This window comes from Rhizophagus irregularis, chromosome 20, assembly GCF_026210795.1.
Source record: "Rhizophagus irregularis chromosome 20, complete sequence".
Lineage (NCBI taxonomy): Eukaryota > Fungi > Glomeromycota > Glomeromycetes > Glomerales > Glomeraceae > Rhizophagus > Rhizophagus irregularis.
Window position 1 is genome coordinate 1983128 of NC_089448.1, and position 24141 is coordinate 2007268.

A 24141-nucleotide genomic window follows, 5' to 3' on the forward strand; every position below is an offset into this window, starting at 1 on the left:
AGTTTCAGATAAAACATATATTGTATTACTATATTTTTCGTAAATTCTAAAAGATAACGCAATATTGCATAATTTACTCCTCGAGTGTTTGATTTCAATAAAATTTAAAAATAAGCTTTCACCATTTGGGTTATGAAGGCGTAAATTTATTATTAAAAAAGTATACGCACATGCCGTGTTACTATTTTCTATTCTATTTGTATTTCTATACTGTATACAGTTTCTATTATTTACACAGAATTAATTAAACGATCAATTAAAATAAATACTGTATTTCATACGCCTAATAAAGTTCGAATAAATATGGTTAGATCATTTAGTTACGTAAAGAGCTTATCCGGAGACGGAAACTTTTATAATTAATTATTTTTGTCATTTTCTTTATTGTCCAAGTAACACATTATCTTATGCATTATCATTATTCTTTATTTCTTTGTTCTTTATCTTTTAATTTTCCTTTTTCTGGGGTGTGGTGAATGTTGTATTTCCTTTGTGTTTAGTAAGTAGGTCAATCTTAACAAAAAAGGTTTTAATTGTTTCCCAATATAGTAATTTGCAATTTTTTATTATCTATTTAGTTATTTTATTTCTTTCATTATTGAAACTATATTGAGGAAAAAATATTTTGACAATTTTGTTTACTCTATCAAATATATTGATTAACCAAGCCACTTTCGTGGCATTTTTTGATGGGTACGCTGCGCAGGTAATTCACGGGTCCCATATTAACTCGACTATATGTACTTTGTTGATCATCATCTATTTAAACTGTGTTTTATAGCTTCATTATTTAAATATATGGCTAAATAAAGAAATATGCATACATTTGCGCATGGCTGATTTCCGTTAATAAATTTTTATAGGGGTAACCGTTATCTGTTATATCGTTGTCTTTTTTTCTTACCTTTTTTTTTTAAAAAAAAAAAAAAAGGTTTTGAGATCAAAAAAAATATTATCGTTATTTAAAACGATATCATACAAATATAAATTCTTAGATCTTATTATCTGAAAGTTATTATGAGAGAACGTAATACCAACGGAAGTGCAAACTTCCGCGGAGGACGCGATAGACAAAATGAAGCCGATAGGAATAATAACATGCCACCAGAGCTCAGTATTCCTGAAAGAAAGAGATTGCAACAAAGAACCACCATTGAAAATTTCAAGTCTTCTAAATTAACATATGGAGGTAGTGACCATTTAGTTTTTATTATTAGTGGAGAACGGATTACAACAGTTTGGAAAAATAAATTGAAAAAAAGTCCTTGGCATCAAAATGATGTTAGAATTTTTATTAGTTCAGCATTAGTAACAGCTGATTCTCAAATAGCCAGTGAACTAGTGTCAAAATTGAGTGATTCTGGAAATGGCCTAAAGAAATTAAAAGAAATTATAAAATTTCCTATGTCGTGTAATGCGGGACTTAAAGAAGGAGTATTATCTTTTCAATATGTTGTATTACCTTTATTGGGTTTGTTGACCAGAACAGCTATTACTAAATGTACTTTGGAGAAGCATGTCGACACTATTTATATGACTATTTATGAAAATCTCGTAAGTACTGTATTATTAACGAAATTAACTAAATATGATGACCTTTATGATTGATTCATTCCTTTTATTTATTTTTTTTTTAAAAAAAACAGGACTTATTTCTTAATAAGAATGTAATGAAAATGTTGGAAAAGTTGGTTCAACGTAATTCTATTGAGGACAACTGTATTAATGTAGATGCATTATTATTACATGAACGATATTCATTCATCCCATCTTCGTAAGTAGACGTACAGTACAACGTGTTAATATACAAAAACCTGACGCAATAATACACTAATTAATTTTCTTCAATATTTTAATAGTTTGGGAATATTCTTCTTAATAATTGTACGTTTTGTTGCAGAATTATTACGTCGTATTAAAGAAGCATCTGCTAATGAGACAATGCAAAAAATTGTTCTCAATTTACGTGAATTAACGACTAAATATCATCAAACAATTGAACAACATTGGTCATCTTTGTCTTCAACAGATCCATTAAATAATTCGGAAATCAGAAAATATTTTTTTAAGACATTAGGAAATGAAATTGATGAAATTGATGCAGTGATTGAAGAGCTTAATAATGAACGTAATATTTCGGAAACTTATGGCGCAACTAATGAATCTTCAAATGATTATGAAAAAAGACATAATAATGATTTTGATGATATTTCAAAAATATCAATTATTCCTACAGAAGAAGAAATATTATGTGATCAACATCCTTATTTACCTTCACTTTTTGACGAACGTCACTCTTTACCAAATGGAGCGGCTAAATTACTTGATAGACAATTTCGACTTTTAAGAGAAGATATGTTAAATCCAATTCGTGGTGTAATATCAAATTTTTTGTCTTTATTATCAAGAAATTATTATTTTTCTTTAAATAATAATGGTAGATTATCTAATGAGTTAATGGGTGTACTAGATAAAGGAAAATTTACGTACAATAATAGCAAGAATGATATAAATGATAATGGTGATTTACAAGTATATGCAAATATAGAATTTATTAATATTGGTTGTGATAAAAGAGGTTTGTTTTGTACTCTAAAATTTACTCCAAAACATAATTCAACAAGCTTAAGACAAAGAAGAATATATTGGCAAAATAGTAGAAAATTATTATCTGGTAACCTAGTTGCTCTTTTATTACCAAATCCAAATTTCAAACAATCACCATCGGATATTAACGGCAATATACCTATGAATGATTCAGAATTATATTCAATTTATTTCGGTGTAATTATGTCAAGAGATGAAATTACAGATGATCATATTAGAATAAATATCAATTTTGATGATCCATCAATTTATCCTATCGCATTAAATAAGGTTTCAAAATTTCGTAATTCAATCATGGTAAATGATTCAAATAATTCAACCAAAAAAAAAACTTATTTAGTGGAATCAACTAACATCTATTTTGAAGCTTATTATCATGTCCTTAAAACACTTAAAACTACTTATTCACTACCTTTAAAACGGTACTTAGCTCCAGAACTTGACCATCATCAAGCAAACGTTTGTATTGATGTTAAAGTTAAACCCCCTAAATATACTGAAGCACCAGGATTTCTATTTGATCTATCAGTTTTATGTAATGATAAGCAACAGTGTTTAACATTAAACGTTGCTAATACACATACTTACGATGACGCAGCAAAAAAAATTAATGAAAACAGTAGATTAGATGAATCTCAAGGTAACAAAAAGATTTAATTTTCTAAGAAAATTTTTATATCACGATATAAATTTTATTAATTTATTAATTTTCAATTGCAGCTAAAGCAGTGATATCTGCTTTAACGCGTGAAATTGCATTAATTGAAGGTAATGAATTTTCTTTGAAAGATTTTTTTTTTAAAACAAAAAAAGGAATTAAATTTAATGAAGAAAATTTTTTTTTCCATAATTGTTAGGACCACCTGGTACCGGTAAAACTGTAGTTGGTATTGAAATAATGAAAGTGTTATTGGCCGAAAATAATCGAGCAAATATTGGTCCTATTCTCACCATTTGTTTTACTAATCATGCTCTTGACCAGTTCTTGGAGGTAATTTATAATTTGAATCATTAAGATTCATTGTTTTTATCTGATCTAATATACTTTTTTTCATTATTAGCATTTACTTGATCAAGATATAACAAAAAATATAGTGAGATTGGGTACTCGAACAAAATCTGAAAGAATTAAAGATTTTATGCTAGGTAAAGTTAAACCTAAAAATAGTGAAATCCCTATTTTAGTGGAAGCAATGAAAGATATTGAAAAAGAAGTTGATGAAATAAAATCTTCTTTTAAATGTCGCGTAACATGGAGCGACGTATCCGATTATCTAAAAGACGGATACAGAGAATTTTATAATAAATTTAGTAATATAACTCATATTGATTTACCTGGTTGGGTCTTGGGAGATTATAACGCTGAAGAAACTGATGAAGATTCTGAAATTGATAAAGATTTTCAAGATAGTAATGATGAAGAAACTGATGATGAAGATTTTTATGATGATAGTGATGATGAGATTGAGAAATATATGGGCAAGTTTCAAATAGTTCAAAGAAAGCAGACATCTATATTTGAAAGATGGTTAAAGGGAGAAGATATGAAAAGGATCGATGAGACTATTAGAAATTGGTCAAATCATGAAGAAATAGATTCAGATGATGATGAATTTTTCGATGAATATGATGAAATACAATACGCTAAAAATTACGAAAAACCGAATACAGACCGTCCTATAGATGTGTTATTAAAGGATTATTCAATTTGGCGAATGTCAAGAGAAGAGAGACAAAAACTTCACAATTATTGGCGTGCAAAACTTGATGAAGTAAGATTATTGAATTTACAAACTGTGCATGAAGAATGTCGTCAAGAATTGAATAATATTTATGATGAAGCGCGTCGTCATATATTATTAAATAGTGATGTTATTGGTATGACAACAAGTGGTGCTGCTAAATTTCAAAATTTGATTAAATATATTGATCCTAAAATTATTATTTGTGAAGAAGCTGGTGAAGTTTTAGAAGCTCATATTCTTAGTGCATTAACTCCTTCTACTCAACATTTAATATTAATAGGAGATCACAATCAACTACGACCTCATGTTGCAACTTATTCTCTTAGTATGGAATCAGACGTAGGAGAGAATTATCAATTAGACAAATCATTATTTGAAAGACTTGTTGATGGTAATAATACAGTTAGAATTGATAAAACTAGGCTTCTAACTCAGAGACGTATGAGAGGAGACATTTCTGATTTAATCAGATACACAATTTATGATGATCTAGAAGATGGCGAAAACACTACTAATTATCCAAATATACGTGGAGTTCAGCATAATGTATATTTTATTGATCATAGATATCGAGAGGATAATTCAGCAATGCAGTCTCATGTGAATATGTTTGAAGTTGAAATGGTGGTAGAAATGGTTAAATATTTCGTGAAATATGGATATACTAAACCTGAAGATATAGCTGTACTTACCCCTTATTTAGGACAAATGAGTAAAATTAGGGAAGCTTTATCTGAATCATTTGCTGTTGATATTGATGAAAGAGACGCACAAGATATGGACGATATGGAGGAAGAGAAAATTAATACTCCAAAATCATTAAATCAACGAGTTACACTAAGAACTGTTGATAATTTTCAAGGTGAAGAAGCAAATATAGTTATAATTTCATTAGTTCGTAATTACTCTGGCAAAAAATATAGTTCTATCGGATTTCTTAAAAGCAAAAATAGAAGTAACGTATTGTTGTCACGTGCTCGTGAAGGAATGTATCTTATTGGTAATGCCGACTTAATGGCATCAAAGTCTGAATATATGTGGGCTCCTGTTGTTAATATTTTACGTGAGCGTAATCAAGTTGGTCCCGGTATGCCAATCGTATGTAAACATCATCTTGATTGCAAGAACATTATTACAACCCCCGAACAATTTGATGAAGTTTGTTCTCCAACTGGAGGATGCCGTAGTACTTGTGATATGCCACTTTCTTGCGGACATACATGTACCGAGGAATGTCATTTCAATAATCTTGACCATAATGGAGTTAAATGTCGTAAGCCTTGTGAAAAATTGCATTCAGAATGTGGACATCAATGTCGAAAACTTTGCTATAAAGATTGTGATATATGTAGTGTTCCCGTTGGGAATATTACGTTGCCTTGTGGACATACATTTCAAAACGCTGAATGTTGGCAAAATAAAATCAAAGAAGATATCAGATGTAAAACCGTTATTGATATTGTATTATCTGATTGTGGTCATCCATTACAAAATATTGAATGTTGGAGAGTTCAAAATGAAGAGAAATTTATATGTCACTTTCTAATTGATATTACATTACCTGATTGTGGACATCCATATCAAGATGTTGAATGTTGGAAAGTTCAAAATAATGAGAAATTTACATGTCATTTTCCTATTGATATTACGCTCCCTTGCGGACATATATCTAATATTGAATGTTGGAAAAGAAAGTTTAAAGATTCGTTAAAATGTTCTACTTCTACTGATATTACATTACCCGATTGTGGACATGTATTACATCCTGAATGTTGGAGAGTTCAAAATAGAGAAAAGTTTACATGTGATCATATTGTTGACATTACACTACCTTGCGGACATATATTACCAGACGTCGAGTGTCGGCAAAATAAGACCAAAGGAAAAATCAAATGTAATATTATAATTGATATTACATTACCTGGTTGTGGACATCCGTTACAAAATGTTGAATGTTGGAGAGTTCAAAATAAAGAGAAATTTAAATGTCTATCTCAAATAAACATTCTATTAGATTGTGGTCATCCATATCGAAATGTTGAATGTTGGAGAGTTCAAAGTAAAGAGATATTTACATGTCATTGCAAAATTGATATTAAATTACCTTGTGGGCATATAGTACGCGATGAATGTTGGAGAAAACACGTTAAAGAGACAATCAAATGCAAAACTCCTATTAGCGATAAAATGCCTTGTGGGCATATGTTAAAAGATATTGAATGCTGGAAAGTTCAAAATGGAGAATTTACATGCCATAATCTGGTTGATATTACACTACCTTGTGAACACACATTAAAAAATGCCGAATGTTGGCAAAACAAAACAAAAGGAACAATCAAATGTGAAACTACTATTGATACTGTATTACCTGATTGCGGTCATACGTTAAAAAATGTTGAATGTTGGAAAGTTCAAAGTAAAATGAAATTCACATGTAACTTTCCGGTTAAAAAAAAATTACCTTGCGGTCATACATTTAATATTAAATGTTGCATTAAAGATCAAACTGAAAATATACCTAAATGTAATCATCTTGTTGATATTAAATTACCTTGTGGTCATACATCAAGATCTGTTGATTGTTGGAAAATTAAAGACAACGTAGAAATCAAATGTATTACACCTATTAATTTTACATTACCTTGTGGACATATATTAGAGGATATTAGATGTTGGCAAAGTAAAATTGAAAATATACCTAAGTGTAATATCCTTGGTAATATTGAATTTCCTTGTGGACATACGGTAAAAAATGTCGAATGTTGGAAAAAAGCAACAATCAAGTGTACGGAGCAAATCGAAATAAGTGTGCCTCGTTGTGAACACATTAATGTCATCCAGGTATATTTATTTTACATAGTATTGAATATTTTATGTTTTAAATAATTTTTATCATTAATTGGGATTATTTTATATTTAGTGTTCTGAGTTAGTTAACGGTATTCAATGTAGAAACAATTGTGGAATACAATTGGAATGTGGCCATGAATGTTTAAATAAATGTATTAAATGTCAAGAAAATTCTATACCACGAAATTCCAAAATCAAAAACAAATTAATAGAGCGAATAAACCATGGAGAATGCAAGTCTAAATGTAATAGGTTATTATATTGTGGACACATGTGTGATGAGAAATGTTCCCATAAAGGTGAATGTCGGCCATGTAATAGTAAATGCGCAGTATCATGTGACCACAAAACGTGCAGTAAAGATTGTTTAGAACCTTGTGCTGTATGTGCAAAGAAATGTTCGTGGGAATGTAGGCATCGAGGAAAATGTGAATTAAGCTGTGGAATTCCTTGTGATAGATTACCTTGTAATGAAAGATGTGATAAAAAAGCGAGATGTGGTCACAATTGTGCTGGAATTTGTGGTGAAATTTGTCCTACTCATTGTGCTGACGCTAACTGTGTTCCTAAAAGAATCAGATATCAAGGTAAATTAATGTAAATTATTTGCTATTTTGTAAGATTTAATAATGATCTTTATTAATATTAATAATAATAATATCTTTAAAACAGTATCAGATATATTCAATAAAACTACGTTTAGTAAGGTAGATTGGAATAAAGAAAGGATGGTTGCACTTCCTTGTGGGCATATATATACAATGAAATCTATGGATAAGCTTATGGAAATGAAAGAATATTATGGAGGTTCAATTGAAAGAGGATGGACATTAGTTAAGTCGTTACCGACTTCAACAATCATAAAAAGGTGCCCAGCATGTCAAACATCAATTAGGAATATTAGAAGATATGGAAGAATAATTAAAAATTACACATTGGAAATACAGAACAAGAAGTTCATAACAAAATATGATGGTGAATTAATAAAAATTGACAAACGTATTATTGCATCCTTTAACGAAATGAAAAGAGGAAGAAAAAAATTAAAAAAAGACTTATGTGACATTTCTAAATTTAAAAACAGAATAGAATTTAAGGTTATAAATAAAGGATTGCCAGAAATTACACCTTATCAATATTTTGAAGGTATTGCACAATATCATGGATTTGATGAAAATAGTCAACAAGTTTGGCTTAGTCACGTTAACAAATTATTAAGAAGCTATTATAACTTAATTCCCATTATTCGCGCCGCCAAAAACACACCTCATAAAAAAGCTTTCGAAGCAAATTTGTAAGTATAGAATAAGTTATTTTTAAAGATGATTTTTTTATATTTTATTTTAATTTTACTTAATAATTTATTTATTTATTTATTTATTTATTGTTTTTTTTAGAAATACAACGGGAGGATCCAGAGATTTAACTTACAAACAACAATTAGATCATAAGGTTTATTCGATTTATGTAGATGGTGTTTTGAAAGTTATCGACATACAAAAAATCTTACATGATGAAATTTTATTCATAATTCAAGAATTATCTTTAGTAACTAAAGATGTTACAACTATTAAAGAACTTTGGAAAAAATTTGATGAAATATTAAAACAATCTATTCAAAACCATTTACGTTTAATTAAAGATGTGGCAAAATCTACTGATTATGGTAGTTATTCACTTTTAGTTAATGTAGAAATATTAGAATGTGATTTTATCATGCTTAGAAATCCATATAGTAATAATTCCATTGATAAAGCAGAAATTATAAAAAAGTGTGAAGATATTAAAAGAAATATCAAGGATATATCTGAAAATTCCAGTTACGTAAACGCCGAAGAAAAATTTAAGAAGAGTATTCTCGATAGATTAGATAAATTGTGGGATAACTGTGATAGAGTAATTTGATGTATGTGGAAAAGCATGCTGAAATTCGAAGCATTGAAGAAACAGAAATTCGTCAACAAAATATGTTTTTTAGTTCAATAGTTTAATTTTAATGTTTAGAAAAAAGATTTATATTGTGATGTGCTAAATTTAAAAGTTAAATAAAATTTAATTATAAATTTAAATCATCAAAACAGTACGTTATAAATGTTTGGTTTATACGTTATTTAAATATATACAATACTTTAACAATTTAAATATGTCTATAACTGCCTACGTGTTGCATATTTAAAAGAATTTAATTTCATTTAATCCATGCAAAATTTATTTAAACAAGAAGCATTTGTTACAGTCTTGGTCCAATTTAGGGATGGCAACGGTCACGGTCATTAACCGATTATGACCGGTCATGACCGTGACCGATATCGGTCGGTCAAGACTTCTGACCGACCGTTTGACTGACCGTTTGACCGACCGTTTGACCGACCAAATTTTTTTATGAAAAATTTAATAAAAAACGTCGCGAAAACGTTTTTTATTAATAATTTAATTAAAAAAAAATGTTTTTCGCAACCGTTTTTAATTATTTTAACAAAAAACGTTGCGAAAACGTTTTTATTAATAATATAATTAAAATAAAACGTTTTCGCAACGTTTTTTTAATTATTTTAATAGAACGTTGCGAAAACGTTTTTTTATTAATAATTTAATAAAAAATAAACGTTTTCGCACGTTTTTTCAATTGCCTTAATAAAAACACTGCGAAAATATAAAAAAAAATGATCGGTCAAACTGTCGGTCAAACGGTCGGTCGGTCGGTCAAAGGTTCTTGACCGGTTATGACCGACCGATGACCGACCATGACCGACCGTTGCCATCCCTAGTCCAATTATTATATAACTAAAAAAATTGAAAAAATTGGGTTACCCGTATAAATAATTTGAATTGTGTAACATTAAAAAGTGTGATATTCTTACGTCCGATCTATTTCGTATTTATCATCATAATTAAGAAAATCAAACTAATACATTTCCGGTTAATTAAAAATTTTAACTAGATTTTTTTTTTTATTCTAATGGATTAATACTAACAAAAAAAAAATTAATTTTTCTTATTGATTGCGGTTATTGCCACTCTTTTTAGTTAGCTTAGTTACCACAACTAACCATTTCTATTAGATAATTTTTTTTATTTTTCAGTTTCTACCGTAAAAACCGAAACTACCTTTTTAGTCTTTTTTTTATTATCGCCGTTTTCAGAAATATGTGTAATCCAAGCCACACGATGATCACTTAAATTTTTGTAAAAAAAATTTTCCCGAATATAAAACTTTTACACTTTACTTAGACAAAACGCGATTTTTTTTTTCCATATGAACATACTGCTCTATATAAAGCTTTGACATAAGTTTTATAATATATGAAAAGTTCTTTTTCCGCGAAACTTGCTTTACGAGAATTTTTGCGATTTTTTTGCGATTTTATAGCGTTAAAACTTTACGAATATATTACAAGACAGTAAGTTGTTATAATAATACGCGATTTTTTCCTTTCCATATAAATATATTACTTTATACAAGATTTTAATATAAATTTTATGATATATAGATAGTTACTTTATCACGAAACTCACGGTACTTTGTTGAGATTCTTATAATTCTTGCTTACTGAGGTATATTGCATGATTTTTTTTTCTGAAACATTTTTTTGAAAATTTAAAACTATTATAGACTATTCTGGTTCTTATTGTGATTTAATTTCGTTTTAAATTTTACTTATTTATCATCTTTTAAAATATTTAGCATTAACATGGTAGACTTTAAGTAATGATATAAGATGGTGTATCATTTGGTTTTGGTACGAAATCTCGAAAATCATTTGAGCGACTGATACAAGACCGACAACAAAATCTCGACAATTCAATATCTTGACAAGTCAAAATCCTGATAAGTCAAAATCCCAACAAAATTATAACACATTTAAACTAAATATTACATATTGCAAAAATTATTTTATTAGAAACACACATCACAAAATTGTCGATATAATGACTTGTCGGGATTTTGGATTGTCAAGATTTTGTTGTCGATCTTGTGTTAGTCGTGTTGAGATTTTGATCGGATACCGTATCATTTACCATCAACTTGATGGGTTTTCAGCAATACTGCTCTTAGTCTTTACATTGGCGTTTCTACTGTGTATGAGATCAGAAGAATTTATGATCATTGGGATTGTGTGTAATTCATCCATTTAAAGGTCGTCAAGGAAGAAGAAAAACTGAATCTTGTTGTTTTAAATGTATTTATTTTGATTTATTATTATTGTAAAATTACTTTATTGATTAAGATAAATATTAATAATTAAAAGTAATATGGTTCGCCCTAACTATTATTAATGTTTAATTTATTAATTGATAAATTGTTTATTGATTAAACATTTGATATTACAGATTTTAGATTCACTTGTAAAAGATAAGAAAAGTTTGTTGCATTGTTGGTTTAATAGTATTACAGTAAAGGCACTTTTGACATGTATATAACAGGTTCCTATTTAATATTATACATTTATACTAAAGGTTTCTGGTTTTTCAACTTCGCAATTACTCATTGTAATTGTTTTTTGTACGCGAAGGTGTGATAATTAATTATTAATAGTTAGCACGTGAAATCTGGATAAATATTATTGGATAATTTTTAATTGTTACACAAAATTTCGAGTTTCGAATTTTGCACGTGAACTACTTTTACAAAATAACAAATACGCATATTTCTGAAAACGGCGATAATTTTTTTTATGATTTTTTTTAATCGGAATTTATACAAAAATTTTGGAATTTTTTTTTATTCTTTTTTTGGTTTGGTCAAGACTATTATCAGATTAGAACTATGTCCTGCGGCTTTTTAGTCAATGATATTGTTTCCGACATAAATTCGCGTAAAATTTGTTTTTGTGAGAATTTTTTTTTTCAATATTATTTCCGGACTAATAAATTTGAGTGAAAATATTTTTTGATATTAAAAAATTTTTTATTAGCGAGATACATAACAATATTAATAATTTTGTAATTAAATCTATAATAAATTTTTTGATAAATCTATATAATTAAAAAATTTGTCTCTCAGCAAATAATTTGAATTGTGTAACTTTGAAATCCCATGCCATATAACTATATATATATATATAATCCGTGACATGTCTCTACTGATCTATTCGATCTATTCGATCCGTGTACATTTTAGTTAATGAAATTTTACCATAATCAGAATATTTTTTTTTTTGATTATTAATTTTAAATTTTTCAAACAGAAAAAAATTTTTCTCCCTTTCTTCTTTTGGTTTAGTTTTTTTTTCAAACCGAAAAATTTGTTTTTTCTTATTCTTTTCCCGTTCTATAAGTTTAATTTACTTTTCCCAAACTGAAAATTTTCTTTTTTTTTATTAAATAATCCTATTATTTCGGTCTTTTAAGACCAATTTTTTTATATCATTTTTTTTCGATCATTTTTTTTAGATTTTATTGTTATTTGTTTTTTTAAAAATTTTTTTTTCACTCTTTTTGGACCGAATTATTGTCCTTTTTTTTCAGAATTTTTTTCGGTACTTACTTTTTTTCAAATTCCTTTTTTTCCAGAAATTTTCCTTTTTTGAACCGATTTCTTTCTTTATCCTTTTTCTCCCCAATTTTTTTTTCTTTTTCTTTCAATTTTTCTTATTATTAAATAAAGAAATAAAATATTATATTAAATAGTTATATTTACAAATCCATATAACATGTAAGAAAATTGACTGACGTTGATAGAAAGATGATTGAAATTTTCAATTAAATTGAACGCTGGATAAATAGTTTGATTTTTAAATTCATAAAATTAAAAAAAATTGATATTTTTACAATATTTTATAATTAATTAATTGAAGAAATTGTTGATTTAATAATAAACTATTATAACCAAATCCATATCCAAAATTCTCTAAATAATCACCAGATTTTTTGAATAAAAATTTTAATTTAGTTAAATTAATAATTATCGAATAAAATGAGTATCAAAAGAATAATAATAATAAATGAAATGAACAGATTCTAATACATTTAATTGTTAAAAATATTTTTCCTAAGTTGATTATAAGTTTAAAATTGACGTAATATAAAATAATAAGAAATAATTATAAAATTTATTAAAAATATTTGTAATATTAAAATTTTTCAAAAATACTTCTAAAAAATTAATCAATTTTTATTGATAATTATTTTTTCACAATTCCTTAATTAATCCAAATTTCATTCTACACTCATTAATATATATAAATAACTGCATTATTGTAAATATAATTTATATCATTCTAGTGTTATAATTATGATTTATTATTACCATATTAAATTCCTAATTATAAACAAAAAACTACTATAACCATCTTTAATTTACTTAGTATTACATTATAAATTGTTCAATTTAAACAAACTCATTAAAGATAATGATATAAATACAAATGTATTAGCATTGTGAATTAATACATATTCCAATCATTCCATATACTAAAAATTTAATCATCTTTACTTTTTCCATCTCCACTAATTTTCCATTTAATAATGCCAATATTCTCTTTCTTTCCCCGCTATTACTGTATTATCATTATTTTGTACTCAGCTTTCGATTATATTAAAAAGTGCCCATCCTTCTCTCATTTTCTTATTTGCGAATATTTCTGTATCTTCAGGGCAAGGCATTTTATTAGTTGTAATAACAATTGCTTTAGATCTTGCACTACTTGTTGCTACATTTCACCCATTTATATTAAACACTGTTAGTTTAAAAATGTTGGAAAAAGTAAAAAAAATGGTCTGAAAAAAATGAATAATCTAATGGATAATAATAGTAATAGCAGTAATAGTAGTAATGGTGGAAGTATATAACAACATGCTTGAATTTTACTTATCACTCTTTTATATTTTACACTTCATGCATTATATTAAAAAAATTATTTAAAAAAATAAAGTATTTATTATTTATTTTCTAGTCGCAGATACAGTATTTTTAATTTCTTTAATTTCTTTTCATTCATTTTTATATTAAAAAAAAAAGTTCATTAAGCATTATAATATTATTATTAGACATTGTACGAAAAATAAGAAAAAAAAGGATTTTATAAGTTTTACAAGAGTAGCGAATACTTAATTATTTATAAAAAAAAATTATATCAGATATAGATAATAAATATAATATATAATTTAATTTAATTTTAATCCCTTTTCCTTTAAATTTAAGATAAATTAATTGGTTAATGAGATCGCTTTATTCCCGAAAAGTAGCTGTGTGTGGTGGATACATAGTATATCGTGCCGACGTGTCGTTTATGCGATTTGGATCCAAAATTATGATAATTCTGACAAATTTATTTAATGTAAAAGAATCATTCTTATAGAATATACTAGCCCGTAGGCCCGGGCGTTGCCCCGGGTTCGTCAACGTTGATGAAATTTTAAGGTTTGGTTTATAAAAAATAATTATAAAGTTAAATTAAATATTTTATTATAAATAAATCATAAGAATATTTTTTTAAATTCAAATAAATTTAGTATTATTTTCATATAGGTATAAAAATATTATTTGGAACTGTGAATTTTATTGTTTTTTTTTTATTATATAAAATTTAATATTATTTAATTCATCTAATTCTAATCATATTACTTTAACTCTAACCTTGGTAACTACTTACCTTCCCTAGTTCTAACAAAAACTAATCCTAACCCTAATCTAATCCTAACCCTAACTACCATTCTAATTCTAATTTCAACTTAACCCTAACCCTAATCCCTAACCCTAATCCTAACCTAAACCTAACCCTAACCTAACCCTAACCCTAACCCTAACCTTAATCTTAACTCTAACTCTAAACTTAACTTCAAACTTAATTTTAATTCTAATTTTTACCATATTTGATATTATCTACTAATATAATTAGTAAAATTAATTTTTGTTAGTATAATTTATTATGCAAAATATCATCTGAACTGCTTCGCAGTTCAGATAATATTTTGCATAATAAATTATACTAATGGTAATGCAAATAATATTTTATAAATTATATCAAATATATACTTTTCATTTTATAAATAGAATTTTTATATATACCTGATCTATTAATATAAATAATTTTAGTAAAATTTTAATATTATTTTTATTATTTTTTAATTAAATACATATTAATATTAAAGAATTTCTCTATATATAATATTTTTTGTGTAAACTCCTGGTCTATCATCATTACAAATATTATTTACCAAGATTATAATATTATCTTTTGATTGAACTCTTGATAAAGCTACATATAATTGGCCATGTGTAAATACAGGATTGCGTAAATCTAATCCTACATATGGAATGGTCTGTCCCTGAGCTTTATTAATTGTCATGGCAAAAGCTAAGCGAATTGGAAATTGGCGGCGAATTAATTGGTCAGCATCTGATGGTGCTATTCTGATTCAAGGAATAAAAACTCTTTTTCCAAGATGAGAACCAGTTATAATTTCAGCATCTATTACATGACGTTGAAATCCTCTAACTATAAGTCGAGTACCATTGCAAAGTCCTTCAATTGGACTAATATTTCTTAATAATATTATAGGTACTCCAATTTTAAGAACTAATCTATGAAGAGGAGTTCCATTTGGTGTTAAAGTATTTAAAAATTCTACAGAATAAAGATTTTCATAAACTGAATTTTCATCTTCAACTGAATCTGCAGATAGGAATTCTTGAGCATTTCCAGGAAAAATATTAATAATTTGTGAATTAATATTATCAACATCTTCATTTCGTGTTGTAAGTATTGCTCTATCTTTAATATAATTAATGTAATTAATAGTATCCTGATAATTACTATCAAGATTAGGAAAAATTGTTGATATTAATAATTCAAGTATTCCATTATCAAGGATCATAGTATTATCTAATTTTATAATATCTTCACTAATATCATCATATTTTTGTTCTTCTCCCTGTCCAATTTTTAATAAATAATTAACAAATTCCTTTTGCTCCTCATTATCTTGTTGGTGAATTCTCATATTAATTGTTAAATGCATTATTTGAACTATTCTCCATAATGATGAGGATTTTATACATGCATTTACAATATGAGAACATGTTCCTCGAATTACTACAGGTAAGATTTGTCTAAAATCTCCACCCATTACAAAAATAATGCCTCCAAATGGTTTGTCAACTTCTGTTATATCCCTAAATGTTCTATCAACAGCTTCAAAAGTGAATTTATGTGCCATTGGTGCTTCATCCCAAATGATCAATTTTGTCATTTTAATCAATTTGGCTAATTCAGATTGTTTACTTATATTTAATGTTGAATTTTCAAACAATTTGATAGGAATCTTGAATCTTGAATGTGCAGTTCTTCCACCATTCAGTAATAATGCAGCAATTCCTGATGAAGCAACAGCAATAGCTATATTAGATTCTGATCTTACTTTAGCTAAAATTATATTAAATAAAAAGGTTTTTCCATAACCTCCAGGTCCATCAACAAAAAATAATGTTTGATCTATTTCCTCATTATATGCTTTAATAATGGTATTATAAATATTTTTTTGATCATCATTCAATTGATCTACATTTACTAAAAAGTTCTGTAATTCTATTGAATCATAATTTAATTCTTCCATTATCATATTAGATTGTTGAAAATCTTCTATTAAAGAGTAATCAGGTCTTGTAATAGAAAAATCATACAATGTTTTACCATAAGGAATAAGATATTTTTCAATATCTATTAATGTTTTTGTAATTACAATTTTAAAATCATTATCTAGTATTTCTGAATTTTTCTTGTTGATGCATATAATCTTCATTTAAATTATCAAAATGATTCTTTAATAAAGTAAAGGGATTTACTTCATGAAGATCACAAAATAACAGAATGGAGGCAAATAATCATCTTAATTGGAATGGCATTTTAAATGTGGCAGCTTCTTCAAGACATTTATCAAATTCATTATTCTCTTCATCTAATAATCCAAGGTATCGTACTGCTTCTTCAAAAGTATTATAAACAGTTCCATTTATAGTACGAATAGCTTCATAAGATGTTGCTCCATGAATTTGAGTTAATAAAAGCCTTAAATAATATCGTTCCTTATCTTGTATACTGCACATATATATTCTTGAGATTACTTTTTCACCACCTCTTTTTCTTGGTTGCCAATTTCCATTTTTCCATACAAAATGTTTTGGAAAATCAATATAGCGTAAATTTGTAATTGTCAAATCTTCTTGATTATTTGCACAGGTTTCAAAATAACGGGTTAATTTTGTGTGTGAAGATTGTTCTAATATTGTTGTTATATCTTGATTTTCCTGAAAAATAACAGATTGTTGTTCAGATAAATGAACTGGAAGCCTTTCAACTTTATGTGATCTTTGTTGTAATTTAAAATTGAATATTCGCCAACATGCTTCAGCAGCAGAAACATATCTTGCATTAAGATATTTTGTAATTTCATTATATGAATGTTCAATAGATACTATTACACGATCATGACCTTTATAAACATATTTATAGAGATACTTTACTGATCGCATACTTGAACATATTTCCACATTAATATGACAATTATATTTTTGACATAGATATGGGTTATAGGGAACAATCCATCTATTATCAATAGTTGCTCTTGTTTTTATAATTTTACGTTCATCATTTCTTCGTCTATATACTATATATCCAAATTTATTTGTTGCTGTTGTTGAAACAAAATCTCTTGGATAATATTTACTGCATTTTCCATTTTCCATGCAAGGTGAATTAGGATTTAACATTCCACAAGGACCATGAATCATGTTTCTGCTAACAGTTTCATATAATAATGGTTGTTGTTGTTTATCTGGAATTTCTGCACATACCAATTCATTAAAATCATCTGATATTCTTGGTTTATCTTCTGGTGCCAATATCATTAATATATGTGCATGTGGTAAACCTCGTTTCTGAAATTCAATTACATGAACATGAGCAATAACTTTTCCTAATACACCTTTTATAAAAAGATCATGAGTGATTGATTTTAATTTCAACTTAAAAACTCTTGTAACTAAATCTGGCCTGTCACTTGCTTGTTGATTTGGTAAAAGTTCATTTGTAATTTCAGGCCAATTTGGGTTGCAAGTAACAGTTACAAATAAATCAGGTTTGCCAAATTCTCTAACAATTGACATGAAATCTTGATACAATTGTTGCATGTATCTTTCAGAATTGGTAAATGATGATGATAAAATTATTTTTTTACCAATACTACTGTGAATGGCATCTTCATCTGAAGCAAAATCTCGTAAACCTGAATATATTTCTTGTCTGAGATCTTGTTGATGGTCTCTATACCATCTTAAATTATTTGATTCCCATTTGGCATATTGATCTACCAAGTATTGTTGAAATAATCTTCCTGAAAGGTGTAAAATGCTTTTAGATCTATTTGAATCTCTAACTTGAATTCGATATACTACAAATTCTCTAATTGTAACTCGTTTTCGTTTAATTTCTGCTTGTTCATTTCCAATTTCTTGTTCATCATCAGATTTGGTTTCTTCCTCTTCTTCTTGCTCATCATTAAATTCATTGGATTCAATTTCTATTGCTCTGCCTTTACCTTTATTTCTTCTAGATATTTCAGGTTCAATTAAAAGATCTTCCATATCTTGAGTTGCTCCTGTATGCCTAATCATTGGTGTTTCATGTTCAAATTCAGATCCAGATGGCATTATTACATTACGTTTTAAAATACTATCATGCCATCCATATTCTCCATATGGAAATAATAGAGGATATTGTAAAGGATCATAAGCACCATGTAGTTCATTAATATGTTTTAACTTATCTTCATAACATCTGATAACAATATCTCTTGGATCTGGTACTTGATTAAAATCATTAAAATCTTGAAGTATAACCGCAACTTCACTGGCTGTTGGTTTATTATATTGTCTCATATCCTTACCATGTGTTTTATGAATAATTAATCTCATATCATCAATATTATTTATCCTTTTAGCTTGTTCTCCTGCAGTTATAAAATTATGAACAAATGGATTTTCAATGTCATATAACTCAGTTTGTAATGCACTCAACATGTCAGAATTCAAATATGGAAAAATTTCTTGTCTTCTTTTAAGTTGATTATCCATATTTGAATTATAAAAATAAATTTGAGCAAATGCTGGTGGATAATTTTCTTTAGGCATTAATCCACCAATTCTATGATATAATGCACCTTGAATTCGGAAAGTATAAACACCTTCCTTGGCATTTGCTAGGTCTTCATCAATATTTGCTCCTAATGATGTAAATGCAAATATACTATTGTATGCTCTAATACTATCTATATAAGGTTTATCTGTATTTGGATCATTTGATGTAAGCAAATTATATAACATTGGTGGAGCTTCATGTAAAGGTGATAGAATAACCTGTCCATCTAAACAACAAAATCCTTTTGTTTCATATTTCCATTTAAGTGCATAACATTTATCACAAATTTTGTTCATTCTTTCAAATCTATGTCTACCATTTATTATTTCATCACCTTCCATCATATCTTCAATATAATTGTCTATATTATAACACCCAATTTTTAGAAATTGAGTTCTTAATAGTTCTTGTTGTGCAGCATACCTAATTTGATGTGCAAGTCTATCTTGTTCAAGAATATTTGTTCTTTGCTCATCTGTCATGGCAGTTCTTGATTTTTGTTTTCTTATTTTAGCATTTGTAGTTGTTGTGGATTGAGAGGACTGTTGCCTTTGATTAAACCTTCTTATTGCTTGTTGTTTATTTTTTAACCTTTTTTTTCTGGCTTCATTTGATTCATTTTCAGGTTCAGGAAATGCAAGTTCAATTTCTTGTAATGATTTATGTGTCATCTTAAAAGTTTTTTGATTTAATATTTAGAGAAAAAATTATGCAAAATAAAAGAATTTATATTAACTTTTTAAATAAAATATATGACATCATATTTATTATTAAAAATCAAATAGCATTGTTAAAAAATTAAATATAGTAAATTTATTTATAGAATATTATTAATTTATTTATTAAAAATTTAAATATTGTATTTTTAATTAATAGTATTGTAAAAAATCAAATGTATTTATTATAGAATATTATTAGAAATTTAAATATTATATTTTTTTTTATACAGTATTGTTATAAATTATAATAAAATACAATAAAGTTTCAATCACCTTTATGACATCATATTTATTATTAAAAATCAAATAGCATTGTTAAGAATTAAATATAGTAAATTTATCTATAGAATATTATTAATTTATTTATTAAAAATTTAAATATTGTATTTTTATTTAATAGTATTATGAATATTATTAGAAATTTAAATATTATATTTTTTTTTATACAGTATTGTTATAATAAAAAAATATATATAATACAGTAGAAATTAAATATAGTAGTATTAAATTTAAATATTATATAGCATTGTTAAAAAATCAAATGTATTTATTATAGTGATTTGATAGATAAAAAAAAATGTATTATTGTAAAGTATTATTATTAGAATTTATAACATTGTTAAAAGTTAAATATTGTTATTAAAAATATGATATGATTATTATATATAGTATGTTTCATAATTTCATTATAATTATTAAAGTCTATTTATAGCTAATAAAAGTTAGTGTGTGATTTGCTTATGAATTTCCTTTTTTAAATATTTGTGTAAGCCACAATTTTATGTTTCGCGAGAAACAAAATTCCTTTTGCGTAATGTCACGTGATAGACTTTGCGTAATTAAATAAATCTTTAATTCCGGCCGGAATTAATTGATCTGCAAAGAAATTTCCTTTTTGGGAATTTCGTGTAACTCAAAAGTTCATTTTTCGTGAGGAACAAAATTTCTTTTTTTGGAAACTTGTGTGACATCACGTGATATATTTGGTTCCATCGGTTGGCTGGTTTGGTTCGGCTTGTTTATGCGCATTTACATACACTTTATCACGTGTACATGCCTCTACATGCACTAACACGAAAGTATACGTGTATGAATGCCCTTTAAGTTGGCTTGATTCGCTTGATTGATCCTTCAAGCCGATATACTTTGCCATGATTTCTCTTGATAAGCCAATACGGGTTGGCTTGGGTTGGCTTGAAGTTCGGCTTGGCTTGGCTTGGCTTGATCGGCTTGGCTTGGCTTAAAGATCCGAACCCGTGATCTTGCGAAATATTTATTTATTTTATGTGTGATCTTGCGAAATATGTCAAGTAAAAAAAATATCCCTGGATTTCTTGTTTATGCGCATTTACATACACTTTATCACGTGTACATGTCTCTACATGCACTAACACGAAAGTAACGTGTATGAATGCCCTTTAAGTTGATAAAATGTGGCTTGATTCGCTTGATTGATCCTTCAAGCCGATATACTTTGCCATGATTTCGATTGATAAGCCAATACGGGTTGGCTTGGGTTGGCTTGAAGTTCGGCTTGGGTTGGCTTGGCTTGATCGGCTTGGCTTGGCTTAAAGATCCGAACCCGTGATCTTGCGAAATATGTCAAAAAAATATATGACAAAAAAATATATGGATTCGAACCCGTGTCTCGTGACCTCATCAAAAAAAATGTAAAAAAAAAATCATCCCCCGGATTCGAACCACTGTGTCTTGCCTTCAACATGAAAAATCAGTGATACAGGGGGATGCGACGCGATCTCCACACCTTCCCCGTGACCAATCACATGCCTTCAATTTATTAGTGACAGAGACTGCGCAAATATAATATAGGTTGATATATATATAGTGGTGATATACAAAATAATTTATCAAGCCACAATTTATATATAAACCTCTAGTGTGCGTTTTTACTGTAATATAAAGATATCACTGACAAGTAATTTTTTACATTAAACTTAATATCAACCATGATATTTACTAATACAATTGAAATATTAATGATTTATTTATTATAATTTAATGTGATCAAATTTATTAATAAAAAAAAATTTTAAATTTATTAAATTTATTACAATCCCAATCTTCAATCTTTCAGATATGAATAATTGATAAATTATTACTATATTTCCATCAAATATCCCAAAACAATATTAAAGACTATCCTCAAGTTCAAAATAAAATTATATTTGATATTTTTTTCATATACAAAATATTTTCATTTAAATGTGTTTTAATTTCTTTCATCTATAATAAAAAAATAATTTAATTAAATCAAATAGACCAAAAAATCACATGCAAAAGAAATTACCTTTAGGATTAATATCAAGTTTAGTAAAATCCATTTTTAAGGAATCTATAAATATAAGTTGTCAGAATTATAAAACTAATTTAAATTATTATCGAAAACTATATGTGATTACCTGAATATTCTACTTTAAGTAAAACATTATTATCAGAATTTTTTGGTTCTGGAAGTTTTTTAAAATCTAAAAGTCTACTTGTATAAACTGCTTGAGGATGTGTCATATATGAGAGTATACTTGTATCAGATGATAATGGCAATTGAACCGGAAAAGATGACTTTTTATTAATGTCATCTGCCCCTTTAACTTGCCCATAAATTACAGAAGCTACTTTATTGTCCCTAATATCACGATATAATTTCACTATTAACTCACGTAATTCATTTGCATCAGGTCGTTTTAAAGGGTTTGCATTCCAACATTGATTAATAATGTCAAAAATTAATTGAGGAATTTTATAATTAGACGTTGGCCTCAATCCCTTACAAATTTTCATTGCTAAGAATTCATCATGAGCTATATCATGATAAGGAGGGAAACCTGTACAAATTTCATATGCAATAATTCCAAATCCATAAATATCGCTTTTTTGAGTATATTCTTTTCCTCTTAAAACTTCTGGAGCTACATAAGGTAATACTCCATATATTTTTTTATTACTATTTTGAGAGGATTTGACATTAGCAGGCTGACATAATCCCAAATCAGTAATAGAAACATATTGAACATATTGATCAGAATAGCTTAATATATTCCCACAATGAAAATCATGATGAATTAATCCTTTATTATGAATATCTTTAAGACCAAATGCAACACCTTGTAAATTATACAACTTATTCTCCCAATTCAGTGAAATGAAGTTGTTGTTTAAATATTGTCTTAAATTACTATCTTTTAAATCCATCACCATCATAAAATCATTTGTTTTTGGATTTTTGGTAATACCAAAACAACGAACTATCCAACTAGTATTATATACTAAAATATTTGACTCAACCTTAAAAGAAAATTATAGTTACTTTAACATTTATAAAGGCTAATTAAGATTTATAAGAAAATATCTTACTTCTTTTAAGAATTCTGCGGTAATGCCTTGCGAGTTATGTAAACATTTTAAAGCAACTTTTGTTTCACCTACTCTCATAAATTGATTATTTTCATAACCACAATAACTAATACGACCATCTTTCCAAACTGCTTTAAAAGTAGTTCCAAATCCCCCTTTTGCCAAATATTCAACATTCTCGAACTTATCATATTCAATCCACTCTATGGGACTATACTTATTACTAGCTTTTAATTGTGCTTTTTGAATAAATTCATCAACGTCATTATTTCCACTTGTCCAATTTTTGAAATTTTGTTGAAAACAACAATAATTGCAAAATCTCCAAATTTTAATATAGTTACATTCTTCGCATAAACCATTGCCTTTATAACGTTCTTTTAATTTTTCGTCTGTTATTAGTTTATCAATTAACGATTCTTGTTCTTCAGTCAAATCATAAAAAACAAAGTCTTTTATTTGTTCAATTACATCATCACTTAGTTTAATTTCATCCATTTTAATAAATAATTTTTTAAACAAAAAAAATATGTTATTAATTCGTATGTAAAAATTACTAAAATAATAAAAAAATGAAAAAAAAAGTGGTGAAACATTATTTTACGTTGCAATGATTTCAAGATCGGCAACAAAATTATCAAAAGAAGACTAGTTAAGATATACAGAGAAACACAATAATCTTAATCGGCAATTAAATTTATTCAATTTTAA

At 27.0% G+C, this 24141-nt stretch overlaps 2 protein-coding genes across 2 annotated transcripts; one reads left to right on the forward strand and one right to left on the reverse strand.

Moving 5' to 3' along the window:
• Positions 1–1017: 1017 nt before the first annotated feature.
• OCT59_013037 (uncharacterized protein) lies at positions 1018–9276 on the forward strand (the record flags this gene model as incomplete). The annotated part of the gene is made up of 9 exons (XM_025326664.2): positions 1018–1554; positions 1647–1774; positions 1860–3247; positions 3328–3375; positions 3465–3598; positions 3669–7193; positions 7273–7789; positions 7875–8496; positions 8600–9276. The coding sequence occupies 9 exons, from the start codon at positions 1018–1020 to the stop codon at positions 9105–9107; spliced, it is 7407 nt and encodes a 2468-aa protein (XP_025174968.1). The 3' UTR covers positions 9108–9276.
• A 13012-nt stretch (positions 9277–22288) lies between these two features.
• OCT59_013038 (uncharacterized protein) lies at positions 22289–23928 on the reverse strand (the record flags this gene model as incomplete). The annotated part of the gene is made up of 4 exons (XM_025323548.2): positions 22289–22302; positions 22367–22411; positions 22479–23361; positions 23431–23928. The coding sequence occupies 4 exons, from the start codon at positions 23926–23928 to the stop codon at positions 22289–22291; spliced, it is 1440 nt and encodes a 479-aa protein (XP_025174967.2).
• Positions 23929–24141: the final 213 nt, after the last annotated feature.